We start from the raw sequence: 13,965 nt of genomic DNA, 5'->3' as shown, positions 1-13,965 counted from the left end.
TAGCTGCTCTAAATTCATAGCTTTATAAATATGAAGGCTGAGTTTTCTAAAATGAATTTGATGTACAGCTGTTAAATATATCTGTAACATTCATTGCATGTCAGTAAATACTGCTGAATTTCCAAGTGGGCTCTGGATACAGTGGAGCACAGCAGAAGACAAATACCTGGCAAGGATGGCTGCTTGCTGCCATGCTGGTGAGGACTTGAGTTCTGTGATGGAGTAGAGCAAAGCATTGACTTGGCTTTTTTGATCTGATGGTTTATCTTTGCAGCAGTAACCAAGACCTTGGCTTTTGCCTTTTGCCTCCGTGCAAAGGCTCTGGCCCCAGTACAGTATTGCCATGAACCTGGTTCATAACCAAAGTCTGGCATAGCAAGCCTGGATTTTTAGGAAGAAAATTTTGTCCTACTCATTGACACTGTTGTTTAATGTAGTGGTGAATTGTGATGGTGAAAGCTGGGACAGAGCACTACTGAGTGTCTTATCCCCATTCAAACAGCTCATGTCTGCAGCTGAGCTCTGCAGGCCCAGGGCCATTCAGTCCAAGTAAGTGGTAGGGTGGTACCCTTTGGGTTTAATACATTTGTAAAATCATTTTCTGAGCTCTGGAGCTTACACAAGCTTCTTTTGAAACGCTGCTTGTCTTTCTTCAGAGAAGCCACAGACTTAAGTGATTCTCCTCTCTCTAAAGAAAGAGTTTTCATGAAAAAAGGTGCAGGCGTTGGAAGTCACTCAACAAAACAGCTGAGGTTCTGCTCTGATGGCTTTTGCCTCGTTTCCTGAGGAAATTGTGATTTGTGAGTTTGCCACAGAAACTCAGCTCATTCTCCAAACACCTTCAGAGTTTTCTTGTGCCAGGCAGCACTGAGCCAAGAGAATCTGTGACTGATGTGGGTTTGGTATTCCTGCTGCCACAGCCATTGGTAGCTGGGGAGGGTCATGATCTACAGCTGCTTTGAGATAAGTTTTCTATATTTGGAGTCCTTCCCCTGAATTTGCTCAGAGGATGTTGTCATTACCTTGAGCTGAATTTAGTTTGTTGATTCCAGTGTGCAGCTTGTCTGAGGTGGCTCACTGAGGTTGCCATGTAGCTTTTGCATTGCCTAGGAGCCTCTGGCTGCTTCCCATAGGGGAGGCTAGGTGCTCTTTGGGGTCTCTCTCTCTCTCTCTGGAACTTGGTTAGTGGGAACCTATGCAAAGTTTTATTTGGCTGAAGGAAACCCTGATATATTTGCATTTAGCCCCCAGCTGACTAGTACATCCCCAGTGCTTTTTTTTCAAATCCAAGCTACTCCTGTTTTAAAATTTCCACACACAGTGCTCCCATCAGGTCCTGCCTGTCTGCATACCACATCCATCCTGAAAGCACACTCATTGGAGAGCCCTCTGTGCAAGTCCCACACCTTGTTGGTGTTTCTGAGGGGAGCCACATCTACACTGGAGCACAGGAGACACGTGTACTATCCCAGTGGACTGTTCAAAGCACAGACATCAGCCGGGCTAGGATCACTTTGAAAATGAGAGCTGTGGATTGTCTTTGCTGATGTTATTGCTCTGGTATAATCCTGTATGAGTTTTTTCCAAGCACAGCATTGCAGTCAGGGATCCCACCAAGGCAGGCATGACTGGGGTGAAGCTGTTGCTTTAGGCATGTTCTGCTCCAGTAGCACAGCAGAGAGCACAGGTGAGCACAGTCCCAATGTGGTCCCTTTTGGTGTAAGCCAGTCCTTGGTTATTCTCTACAGGCAGTAACTCTGAAAATCAAGGAAAGTACGAGGTGTAATGGTTTGAATGTAATTTCTAGGACCCAGTCAATGATACTGAATGAAATGTAGCCTGACCTCTCTACTTATAGTACCTTTGGCTAGCTACTGATGAGACAAATACCCGCTTTTTAATAACAAATTTTCCTTCACCTCTAGGGAAGATGCATAAACTTCACCCGTGTGAAATCGGATGGGACCTCTGCCCCTTACAGCCCGCCTCCGAAGCTGCCGTTGCGCGACGCCGCTCCCCTCAACAATGCTCCAAGGAACCCTTCCTCTCCTGTGTCTCTGCAGCCTCCCTCCAGGCAGCCTCCTCCAGGGCCACCTCCATCCCGAGCCCCTCCTGGACCTCCTCCTTCACGCCCACCCCCGCAGCCCATGGCTTAGAGTGCAGCAAAACCTGATCGACACAACACGTCTCTTTGCTGAACACAGCATATTTATTGAGTATTGGTTTACAGTTAAAGATATCAGAATTTGTTGCTGGTCAGCAAAAAGAAAAAAAAAAAAGAAAAAGGGAAAAAAAAATATTGCCAAGTGTCAATTTTAGTGTATGAATATATTTATGCCACACGTGCTGAGTAAACATTCAGTGGAAAGATTCAGAGCTATGGGGTATAGAAACAAACCAAAATGATCATCTAGATACAGTAGCAGCTTTTGTGTGTATACTTTTGGAGATCTATTTAGATAGGACAGTCGTCTGGCTTGGTGTGTCAGATCATTCATTAATAACTTTAGCTGGTACTCGTGCATCAGTGGCTTTGATAGCTGCCGCCTACAAGTTGGTTCAACATAGTTCATTGAGGAATTTGCTTTTTTTTCCCAACAGTACTGCATCCAGATGTTAATATGGATCAACAATTGCAAAGATAACTTTCTGCCTTTGGTTCTGCAGGTGGGATTTCCATGGAAGTTTTAAGAGGCCTATAACAGTAATGAGGTAACATAAGACTATGTGCCAATAATCTAGCTCAATAATCTATCGTAGAGGAGGGATATATTTTTTCCCCTGGAAAAATCAGTTCTCTGCATATGTTTAGACATGGTTGCACAGGATAACCACTGAGGGTGACTTACTCTATCTAGAAGTCCAGATTTTTCACAAGACTTGAGTCCATATTTGTCCAAAGTTCAGAGGAATTTTGAGAAAAATATTTTGGCTTGCTGTTTAGTTTTCATTTTCAGAAAGAGTAGTCCAAAAGGAAGCAAACATACATGGAATTTGAGCGTAGATGCTGTTGTAAGCAAAGAGAAGGTGTTATTTATATCAGCAGCATTGAGGGACTGATTCTATTGCTATTTGATTGGATAAATTTTCTTTTGATCTTACTGCCAAGAAGAATTCGATTCTTTTGTGATTAAAACATAAATTCCTCTTTGAGCAGCTCTTTCTTTAGACAGTTCAGATCCCACTAGTATGTAACCCTGCAGTCTACCTGTGGCTGAGAGGCATGGTGTGAGGAGTGAGAATGAGCTTTTGTGGCTGTTTTACATGCGTGGCTGCTCTGCCATGCCCTCAGTTCTGGGTGTCACCAGAAGGGGATGTGAGCACCCACGCAGAGGTGGGAATTTGTGACGCGGGACTGCGGGCCAGCCCATTATTAGTGTCACTGAGCAATACCTGAGTGGGTTGTGCCCAGAGCATTCCCTAGTGAATCAAAGTAACACCTGAGCTTGCTTTTTCTCCACCACTACCTATTGTATTGGAGAGGGAACCTATGCTGGTCTGCTTTAAAACACTGGCTGTGTTTTTAGGGTAGTTGTAGAAATAATGATATGTTGCATTATGACACAGCATATACCTGTTTCTCCATCTGTGTGTGGGTGTGTAACACATCACAGCAGTTATTGGCACATAAATCTTAAGATAAAACACTAACTGTGTCGTGCAGTTGCTCCAGATTTAAGACCTTTTCATGCAGTTGTTGCAGGCATATAAAGCTGTACTGGCACAAAAAGAAATCAAGCTAAATGCTTCCAGTGGAAGGCCCACTTGCAGAACACCACCAAGCTCTCATCAGTCTATGCTGATCACTGTGACATGCCGTGTGTATGCAGCTGAGGCTGTCAAACATGACTCAGAAGAACCACAGAGCCTCTTCTCCTCTTGCACTGCTCTGCTCTCTTGAGCTTAGCTCTTACCTCATGTATATTGGTGCAGGTAGTGGAATCATGGTCGTGAGGGCCAGCTGGCCTTGGAGCTGAGGCTGGAGCCAGCAAAGCACTTCTGCATGTGTTAAAATATCCTGCAGGTCAAGAGAAACTTCCTTATGCCCAAGTGCTTTGCTGACCTGTGACTTCATTGTGATCAGAAAGGAGAATTGGGATGCACTCAACCCTATCCTCATTCTTTTTAGACACTTGAATAGGGTCTGCATAATTTGGTTCATGAGAATGGATTTCTGTTTGGAGAGGAAAGAAGAGCATGTGTGTGTGTGTGAGTGCCTGTGCTTGTGTGTGGGAACTGTGCAGGGTTTTGTTTGGTTTCTCTTGCTTTACAAAAATTGCTTGAGAGTTGTACTCCTATGAATAGAAAGGCCTTTTGCAGCCAGTGTAACACAGAGTCATCACCTATCTCTGTTTCATTCAGCTGAAAGGTGACACTAAAAACAAGTCCTGTTTTCCACTGCAGTTCTGGTGGAACTCTGTTTTTACCCCAGTGAAAGGAACTGGATGACTGCAGTGAGAGGGCAGGAGGAAGGGTGGGGGACGTGCTTCACAAGCAGAGATCAGTGATGGGCATTATACTGGTAATATGGAAACCCTGACCTAACCTTGCTGGGTCTGAGACCATTTGTAATGTGTATGTACAGTGAACCTAACAGCTGCTCACGTTGGTTGTGTGGGAATAATTAGTCAGCAAATGCTAACTAGGAATTGAAATGGCAGAGGACAATAAAACTGATACCCATGCCAGGTCAACACAGGGTATTAGAGCTTTAGTTTCTAGTGGGGCTGCAACAGACCACTGCTCTGTGGATGCCAAGTGCCTTATCAGCAGGCAGCAGTGAGGTTGAGGCAGTGACTTGGTGGGTCAAGAGTTAACTTCTGCTAATGAAAAAGCCTGGGAGCCAGATTTTGTCTTGTCTTGTACCTGCAGAGATCTTGGGAGAGGTGAGTAAAGTTGGCAATTTTCCCTTGTTGGTGGAATTTGACTCCCTAGCAGTGACAGTGGAGCAGTTGGCTTAGGCAGGCTTCTCACAGTCACACATCCAACATGACTGTTGTTTGCAGTTGAGGAGAATATTGGTCTTTGCTGGGATGGACAGTCCTGCAAAGATAACACATGCTAGCAATTCTGCACAACTTGCAAGTGCAGCAGGAATAGGAACAGCTTAGGCTTTGCCAAATCCCAGGTGAATGGATTCATGTATGATAAAGCAGGAACCACCATAGATTTGAGAATAAGATTTGGTATAAATAGAGTTTCCTGCATTCTCACTGTAAAAAAATTAAGCATTTGGTGTGTAACTCAAGTTTTGGCTGCAGCCTCTGTGACAGGAGCACTGCAGATTTAGTTTGCTGGCAAAGCAGGAAGGGAAAGTAAATTCTTCTGCCTTAAACTGAATTTTCTTAGCAGAGGTGGGAGCAGTGAATCTGCTGCACTGGCTACAGAAAGGCCTTTTGGTTGTACAGGAGTGTACCCATTTGCAGTGATCTCAGGCACTGTAAGAGCACAGTAGGAGAAAGTAGTTGCTATTTTATCGTCTGCTGAGCTTGATCCTTACCTGGTATAAATCAAAATAGAACAACTGAAATCAAGGCAGTAATATTGGTGTCCATCAGCTGAGAAATGTCTGAAAATAAAGGAAGGGACGAAATCCCTCAAATGGGCCTGTTGTTTCAATGTTTGTTTTGGCATTCTCGTATGTGCCAGTTGTGATTACAGTAGTTGCACTGCTAAGAAATGTTCTCATGTGGGAATGATTCCCATGTATTTTCCAGTGTATAGCACCATTTGACACTTGCAAGAAGTGAATATCTAATGCTTCCCCAAATCTTAGAGGAAAGTGTGGGTTCAGGAGACCTTGGTCTCACACTCAGTACAGATGTGAAATGACACAAGGTGCAAAGCAGTGGGAGGGAAATTCAGTGTGTTTAAACCTGATAGAGAACCACATTGATCAAAGCATTTTTGTGGCCATTTTTCAAGCTCAGTGCATGTGTTGCCATCTGTGGGAGTAGCCTGCAGAGCAGACGGTCCTAAAGAGAAAAAGAAAAAAAGGAAAAGAATCAGCTTCTCATGTGAAAGAGCAAGCCTAACAATGAATGACATTATTTCATGAACTGTACCAGTTCAAATGCATGTGCACCTGGTGCTCCTAATGCTTTTTAGTCCTGTTGGTCTTCAGACCACACGATCAGCTTTCTCTCTTTAATCATTTGCCGTTTTTGTTGTTGTTACTTTGGGTTTTTTTGTGGTTTGTTTTTTTGGGTTTTTTTAAAGAAACATTTCACTGAGAAAACAGCCCTACTTCTGTAAATATAGAGTTTAATTTGGAGGAGACAGCACACTTCTGGATGTTACTGCTGGACAGTTATTTATTAAAAGGGGCTCAAGGTGAATAAATAGAGGTGGCTCAGGATCCATGCATACAAGTGTGATAATGCAGTATAGCATTTTCAGTTCTCTGTAATTCTGGGGCAAGGGGAATTTTCGGATCATCCTAGTTTTTTTAGAAGTTTGTTACTGATATACCTTTGAATAATGCAGTAGAGATTCCTAGCAAATAACAGTGCTTGAACAAATGTGTAGATTACGATAGATTTTTTTTTTATTTGGGAGATGAGGAGAAAGGTTGTGAGGGAGAAATGTTTTAGGAAATGTTTTAATTTTTATGGGTGGAAATATACTGTACTCAATTTTTAAATTTTTTGTTTGTTTAGAAAGACGTAGTGTTTTCAGAAACAGTGGGGATGTGGGCTGATCCACAGCTGGGGCATGGAGATGAGGGACAGAGGAAGCAGTAAGATTTTTGAGGGATAAAGAAGCTTTACATGGGGGTGTGGGTTTGTTACTGGTACACGTGGTACAAATTTCTGTAACTGACATGCTGCTTCCATGTTATAATCATGTAACTTCATGCATTTTAGGCACGTGCTCTGTTTTTCTGAGAAAACCTTGCAAATGTAATGCCTGCATGCAAATGTGGAAGATGTAGCCAAAATCTTATAATCCAACGTAATGTAGTCTTAATGGCTTCAGAATCAACAATAAAAGTGCTTACTGGTTAAACACTATAAAGAGTTTCATTGCAGGGTCATTTTCAGAGGTGATAAGCTTCTCTGTATCTTCTTTCAAATCAGCTCAGCCACCTAATGGTCAGGAGAAGAATGTGGAGTTGGGCTGTCAGAATTACCACCCTTGATTTGCTACTAACTTCATTAGAAACAAGAGTATGTTCTGTGCCTAAGTTTCATGTTTCTAGGCTGAGAATTTTGATCTTTGTCTAATTCAAAGGTAAGCCATTGTTTTTTGAAACCAGGTAGAAATGCTGAGTAAATTGAACTGGGCTCAGGGTTCAGACATTTATTAACACATGGGGCAGAGCCTGAAATAATTGCTCCTGTCTTAAAGGAGTCATAGAACACACAGACATAAAGTAAAATCCATGCAAGAAAAAAATGCCAGAGCTCAGGACTTTAACAAAGAGAAATTCCATGGGAAATCCTACATTGTAGGATAACACTGGAGTCACCAGGCTTCAGACAGAACCACAGATTTTCAGTCCCTCCCTGCTTCTATTGTTTCCTCTGTATCTGCTCCAGCCCCATTGGGGACTGGGGGCAGAGGGCTGGCGGACGTAAGGCAGGCAGGAAAGTCAGCAGTGGTAAGCCACAGACATCTCCAAGGCAAGCAGGCTGCAAGGGTGGGTAGTCAAGGCTGCTGCAGAGCTGGTGAGCTGTGGTCTGCACTCAGTGTGCCCAGCAGGGCAGCCACAGCCCTGGGTGCAGGGGAAGGAAGCTGGTCTTTGCACACCTAACGCCCTGAGCACGTGTGAGCCTCATCTGCAGAAAACAGTGGGCACCCAGTTTTGGGGCTCTGGTTTGGAGCCGTGTGAGCCATTGCAGCAGAGCAGGCAGGGGCTGCCTGGTGCCCTCTGGGCAGCTCCCACGGGCTGTGCTGCTGGTGGGAATGGAAATGCTCAGCCTGGAGCTGGGCTGGTCCCTCGTGGAGGCAGGGGCTCTGACAAAAGCCTGGCTTGCTCTCACTCTGCACCCCAAGCTGGCGAGACAATAGTCACCCGGTATGGTTTTGTGGCCCTCGCTCTGTTTTGTTCTTCCATCTGCTTCTTACTCAAAAAGCAAGCTTGGGCTCTTGGAAGAGATCAGATAAACAAAAGTGCTCCTGCAGCCAAGGCTCTGGGCACTTCTATTCTGCATTAACCAAAACCCTACACTGGCTGCAGCTGTGGCTGCTTAGGTTTACACGTGCCTCAGACAGCAAAATTCAGATTTGACCTGAACTTTCCCAGAGACTGGGAATGTGCAGATCCAGGTCTTTGGTTATAGAATATTCTATAAATACCCTCTAGTGCTGATTTAGAATCTTTCATCAAATGTACTTCACAGTCTCAGGAGTGGCATTTATATGTTCACATACACCAACCTCTGCCCTATCTGTCTCTATAAAAATCAGCAACAAGAATTTTTTTGGCTTCAGCAACCTGAGCCAGGAATGGAAAAAATGCTCTTTTCCCCTCTCCTCTCATTCCTTGAGAAACCACAGGCAGAGCATGTTGCCCATGCTGGAAGTTGTCTGGTCTTTGCTCTGTGAATGTGCTTTGCCCTTTGGGATAGGACTCATCTCAAGTTTCATCTGTTTCTGTGACAAACTGCCCCTTCTCCTGCACATGAGAGGACCTTCCTTTTCCCTGCACGGGAGGCTGCACTGGAGTTTCCTGGCCAGGTAACATCGCTGATTTCTGACTGCAGCTGGGACTGTGAGGTTATGTATGATATGAAAAAATTCTCTAAAAGAAAGCTTTCCTGCTGAAAGCTTTTGCCTGTGACATAGATTGAGAAATGTTTCCTTTTAAGCTTTCAGAAAGGCATGATTGCACGGGTCAGTACTTCACTGAAGGTCCTTAGAGAAGCCCATCTGTGTCTCAGCCAGAGGTCACTCACTGAAGTGAGCTCCCCTCACAGCAGCCCACCCCTGCCATGGAGCAGCTGCCTTGCCCTTCATCCATGCTGATGTCCTGCATCTTGCTGAGCCTCTGGGCCACCATTCTGGAGCTCAGACTGTCTGGTTCTTCAGGGTAGAAATAGGAGCCCTGCAGAACCAGCCGGGTCCTGTGAGCCAGAACACCTCACACTTAGAGTGTCTAATGGCAGAGGGAAAAGATTGAGAGTGTGGGTTTTCCCAGTGAACACAGGAACACAGCTGCCAAGCCATAGGCAGGCAATAAACACCCCTGTGTTTGCCACAGGGTACCAAATACAGAAACTCTTGCCCTACTGGTCATGCCTCACGCACTGTTTTCTAATCTCTATTTTTTTCAGTACATAGAAAGATGTTTTGAGGTGGATACAAGTCTCAAGATTCCCCTTCATCACCAAAGATATCACACTTGGCCAATCAAAACCAAAGGAAAAATATGGCAAGCATATGTGGCAGCTCAATCTCTTCAAAAACACTACTGTTCCTGCTTTGCGCCTCTCTTTCCTTTTGCATCAAGAATATCATAGTTATCAGTGAATGTGCCTAGGGGTAGAGGTTGGTCCTAGTTCAGCTTTTTTAGTTGTTGTTATTTTTGTTTTGGGGTTTTTTTTCCTGGATTTCTGGTGCACCTCTGTAAGGTATGTTTGGATCATCAGTGATAAAGGGATTTCAACACATCAGTGAGGCTGTTGTTTCCAACTGGGAAATGCTGCAATGTCCTCAGCAGCCAATGCCTTCAGAAGGTAGTTAAAAACCCTTGAAAGCCATCATCACAATGGCAGACTTGGCTCTGCTATAGCTCACCAGGAAACTGCAGCTCCAGGAATGCAATCAGCCTGAACCTGAGACATCAGGAGTGACAGTGTCCTATCTGCCAGGACAGCGAGAGAGACCCTGGTGGGGTCTGTCCCTTCCCAGGCTAGCAGGTATGGCCAGGGACTACTTGTGCCTTGAAAAAAGTGGGCAGGGAGAAACTAACTCTGCAGGCTCTGGAATTTCCCAGCTCTCTCTCTCTTTTTTCCAATATTAATAATTTGTATTGCTTAAGTAACTCACAAATGAAAATGTGGCATAGCTCAGTTCCCACTGGGCCATACACAGGAGCAAAGGAGCAGCCCTGCCTCTAAGCCAGGCCAGCTGGACCCAGCATCACCCTGGGAGAGAAGGCAGGATGCTTCCAGGTGGTCTCAGGAAGTGACTCTGCTGTGATCTCCTGGAAGTTCTGTCTGGAGGCTGAGGTTTTGCATCTCTGATGGATCCTGTTCTCCTTTTCCTGAGCCATGCAGAGGTGGTGCTTGTCTGCTCCCCACGGGTCAGAGCTGCAGCCGGCTGCTGCCAGCAGGGGCTCTGGGGGGTTGATGGAGCACTCGGGGCTCACAAGCTCTGCAGAGTTGTTTTTGTGGAGGGCTTTCCTTCCCTCCTGTGAGGCTAGTGCAGGCCAATCAAGTTATGGCTGTTTCTCTGCCCTCCATTGGTGCCTCAGTTTCCCTTCCTGCAAGGACAGAGCCCAGCTCTGGCTGTTGGAACAGCAGCTCAGCCCTCCTGGCCAGGCAGTTTCAGCAACTGTAGCTGTGGTGGCTGCTCTCAGACTTAGCAGCTGCCGGCTTTCCTCTCTGGGTACCTTTGCAGCAACCCCTGGGGCAGAGGAAAGAGGCTGGAGAGGCTCCTGGTCCTGGCCAAGCACATGACTCATGTTTGGCATTCCGGTATTTTTGGTAGCTCAGGAGCAGCCCAAACTTGACAGCAGGAAATAAGAGTAAAACTAGCCTGTGAGTGTGTTTGCAGCCAAGCAAAGTGCATGATCCTCTCTGCCAGGGCTGGCCCCAGCAGCCATGGCCCCAGGACAGGGAAGCAATACCTCATGTCTCTTTGCTTTTGTTTTCCTTTGGCAAGATTTTAAGACGCCTTTTCTACATCCTCCAAGAGAGATCTGGGTTCCCATTGCAGTGTTACCTGTGACTGGCACGAGCACACTGACTTGAGTGGGGTCACTGGGATTCTGCAGCAGTGGGAAGGGAACCAAAATCAGCCAAAAGGCCATGTATGCTGCTCAGCTCTGACATAAATAACAGGGAGACTGAAAGCAGTGAAGTGTATGTTGCTGCCTAGCTACAGATAGCTGGACTTGGACACATCTAGGGATGTGAGCAAATTGTTCTTTTTTGCTTTTCTCTTAGGTTGCTCTGTGTGAGTCTGCCTCCATCACAGGGTCATTTCAAACAGCAGGACTGTGTTTAATTTTGTACAAACACCTGTACTTTTTCCATTAAGAAGCACACAAAAACCAATCCCCATAGAGGCAGGTAGGTACATGCACAAAATGCTTCACAGCCAAGCGTTCAAAGACTTGCTGGATGCTGCCTCCCACCCTCTGCTGGCATGTGAGCTCCTGGCACCTGTCATGTCCCCATCAGACACAAGTGAGCTGCCTCTGAGCACTTTGATTCACAGGGTGCTTTCTTTGCTGGCCTTCGGGGTTAAACAAGAGCAGCAATTGCCTGCTTTGTGTGGGGATGGTTGTTAGAGCAACTGGGAGGAATTCCTTGGCACCAGCACTAGCTAAGAAAGGAATGAACAGAAAAATGCTCAGCCAGAGTCAGTGCCAGAGCAGAGGCAGGGCAAGTGTTGGTGCCTCGCCCCGACTCTCCCACCTGCAGCAGAGTGTCCCTGGGCAGCAAAGCTGCTGGGAAAAGCCAAGGGCTCACCCTTCCCTAACCTCTGGGCAGAGACCCCACAGCATAGGCATCCCTGACACTGAGGTGCTGAGGAGAATCTAGCCCTGAGCTTTTACCCTTTTGTTCCTTCTGTAATTGGATATGCCCCACAACATCCAATATGAAATTTCTCTTATGCTTGGCTCATAGCTGCTTGCAGTGCAACTTCAAAAATTAAATTGTGATCATGATTTTCAAATGGAAATAAACCTATTTGGGGGTCATTTTCACTGTGAAGTATGGTTCAAAGGCACCAGAAGAAATGGCAGGGTGAGTAGTGAGCTGACAAGTAGTACAATTTTGTCAAGGCTTCAGGAACTTTATTTTGGGATTACAGATGCTCTCCTTGCTCTCAACTGCTGCCTTCCCCATCTGACCCTTTACCCCACCCAGCTAACACCTCATTCATAAACAGACAATAACTTTATTTGGATAGGCTTGCTGGCAAATTTACACAGCTCTCCATTTAGAGATCTGATTTCAGGTGAGGTGATTAAGAGTGATAAACAGGAAGAAAAGGAAGAAACAGAGGTAGGGGGGTGGTAGGGTAGGGAAATGGAGCAGCAGAAGGTGGTGCCTGGTCTCTGCTCTTGTTTACACAATGGCTTAAAACCTGCAGGATGGAAGTGCCATGGTTTCACAGCGTGAGCCTGTCTGCAGGCAGGGCAGCTGCTGCAGCAAGGGGCTGGGCTGCCACCCTGCAGGGTAGGGCCTGGTGCTGTTAGCAATGGGTGAAAATGGGTGAAAAGCTAAAATACTTGTATAAGGGTAATGTTCAGACCTGGAAAGCACAGAACTGTGTGAGTTTGGTCATTTCTTTTATACATGAACAAAACCAATTCTGATGTTTGCTGAACTGGGTCCTCGTCAGAGCTCCAGTTCTACAGGGTTCTGCTTACAGGCTGGGTTGGAGAAAGGTTTCCATTTTGTAGCCTTGGAGCAGAATACCCCTCTCCTGTTTGGTCTAAAGGGTATGCTCTTCCTCAAATTTAAGTACTTATGTTGTACGGTTCTAGTAATATTGCTTTGCCCAATCTCTGTTTTGGTCTGCCTTTTCCTCAATCATTCCACTTGATTTCCAAGTTCCTGGCTGAAAAAAATCAAGCAAACGCATACCTGAAATTCCCAATGGACTGTGCTGTTTTGTTAGTCTTGAAAAGATTTTATTAGAAGTGAAAGCTGTGAAAGGAAATTGCTGAGCATTTGAGAACCTGGTTTCCACAGGCTTTCATGTTCCAAAGAAGTCAGTTCTTGGCCTGAAACTTTCCAGGCATAGGGCCAGACTTCACAAACTCATAGATGGAAAAGGGGGCTGCCTCTATACCCTAGAAGACTTTAGTCATCCTCAATCTAAATTAGAGCATCCTTTATGCCACTGTCATTCAGCCTACAACAAACCTGCCTGAGATTAATGGGTAGCAAAACCTTCTTAAAGTGATGTCAGCCATGCATCTTTCCAAGGCTATTGGTACCTTTTTGTTCAAAATCCTGATTGTGATTTCTATTCCCTTTGTGCTGGCTGAGTACATATCAGGAGCAGCTCCAGTGTCAGTGATCCAGGCTTGGAAAGTCAAGAAAAGCTAAGTGTACTGATCCCTGCTGCATTTTGTCTAGCTGAAAATCGATTTGGACTAAATGGCTTGAAAATGCAAACCCAAAGCTGATTATGGTGTAAGAAACTGTTCTGCTGGAGGTTGCTGCCCACTCTTGCTGGCTGATGGCTGTGCTGGGCGTGTCAGCAGGTGCAGGGACTCTGAAAGCCTGGAGGAGGCCGGTGGGTGATCAAGAGTCACTGCACTGACACACCGAGGGTGTCTGCAGCCGTGTGTGACTGACCCGCTGCCCGGGCACTCCTCCTGCAGAGGGATCAGAGATGGCTGCGTTTTGTGGGGCACCACAGGGCACTGCAGGACCAGCACACACAATCACTGTCTGAGACAAATCCTACCCACATTAATACTATGTTGAGCAGAGTTTCTAGGCAGTCTGGTTTGTATATTTGGGGTTCATTTTCCATAACAGTGTAGTACCTGAGTGGTACCTGAAATGCAGGCATGGCCCCTGGGCTGGGGGGCAGTGCCAGGGGGAGAAGGCTGAGCCTGGGAGAGTCCATGCATCACCTTCTGCCCCTTTGCTAAAGAACTGCATGTTCCTGAGGGTAGCTGCTGAGCTATGTGTGAGGTTGTGCCTTGTGTTGCTCGCTGGTGCTGTAACAGCTGTTGTGTCTCTGCACACAGCAGTAAAGTCCATGAGCCACAGATAAGCTCTCTCACACACCACAAGTGCTGAGGGTGGGACAAGAACTGCAATGAAG

At 45.9% G+C, this 13,965-nt stretch overlaps 1 protein-coding gene across 2 annotated transcripts in view; it reads left to right on the top strand.

Annotated features, from left to right (window-relative positions):
- Window positions 1–6,979, top strand: part of ANTXRL (ANTXR like) — a 57,107-nt gene extending 50,128 nt beyond the window's left edge. The window contains exons 18-19 of one of the 2 annotated variants that reach the window (XR_014616357.1): window positions 1,926–6,570; window positions 6,745–6,979. Coding sequence is in view for 1 of the 2 variants with exons in the window: in XM_084210534.1 (XP_084066660.1) it covers window positions 1,926–2,156 (231 nt within the window). In the remaining variant the exon portion in view is untranslated. Of the gene's footprint in view, window positions 1–1,925 lie in introns of both variants that reach the window. The other variant, XM_084210534.1, reaches the window with a different exon arrangement.
- The last annotated feature ends 6,986 nt before the right edge of the window (window positions 6,980–13,965 follow it).

This window comes from Fringilla coelebs, assembly GCF_963513975.1.
Source record: "Fringilla coelebs genome assembly, chromosome: 8".
Classification (NCBI taxonomy): domain Eukaryota; kingdom Metazoa; phylum Chordata; class Aves; order Passeriformes; family Fringillidae; genus Fringilla; species Fringilla coelebs.
Note: the sequence above shows the minus strand (reverse complement) of the source record. Positions and strands in the feature narration are given on the sequence as shown.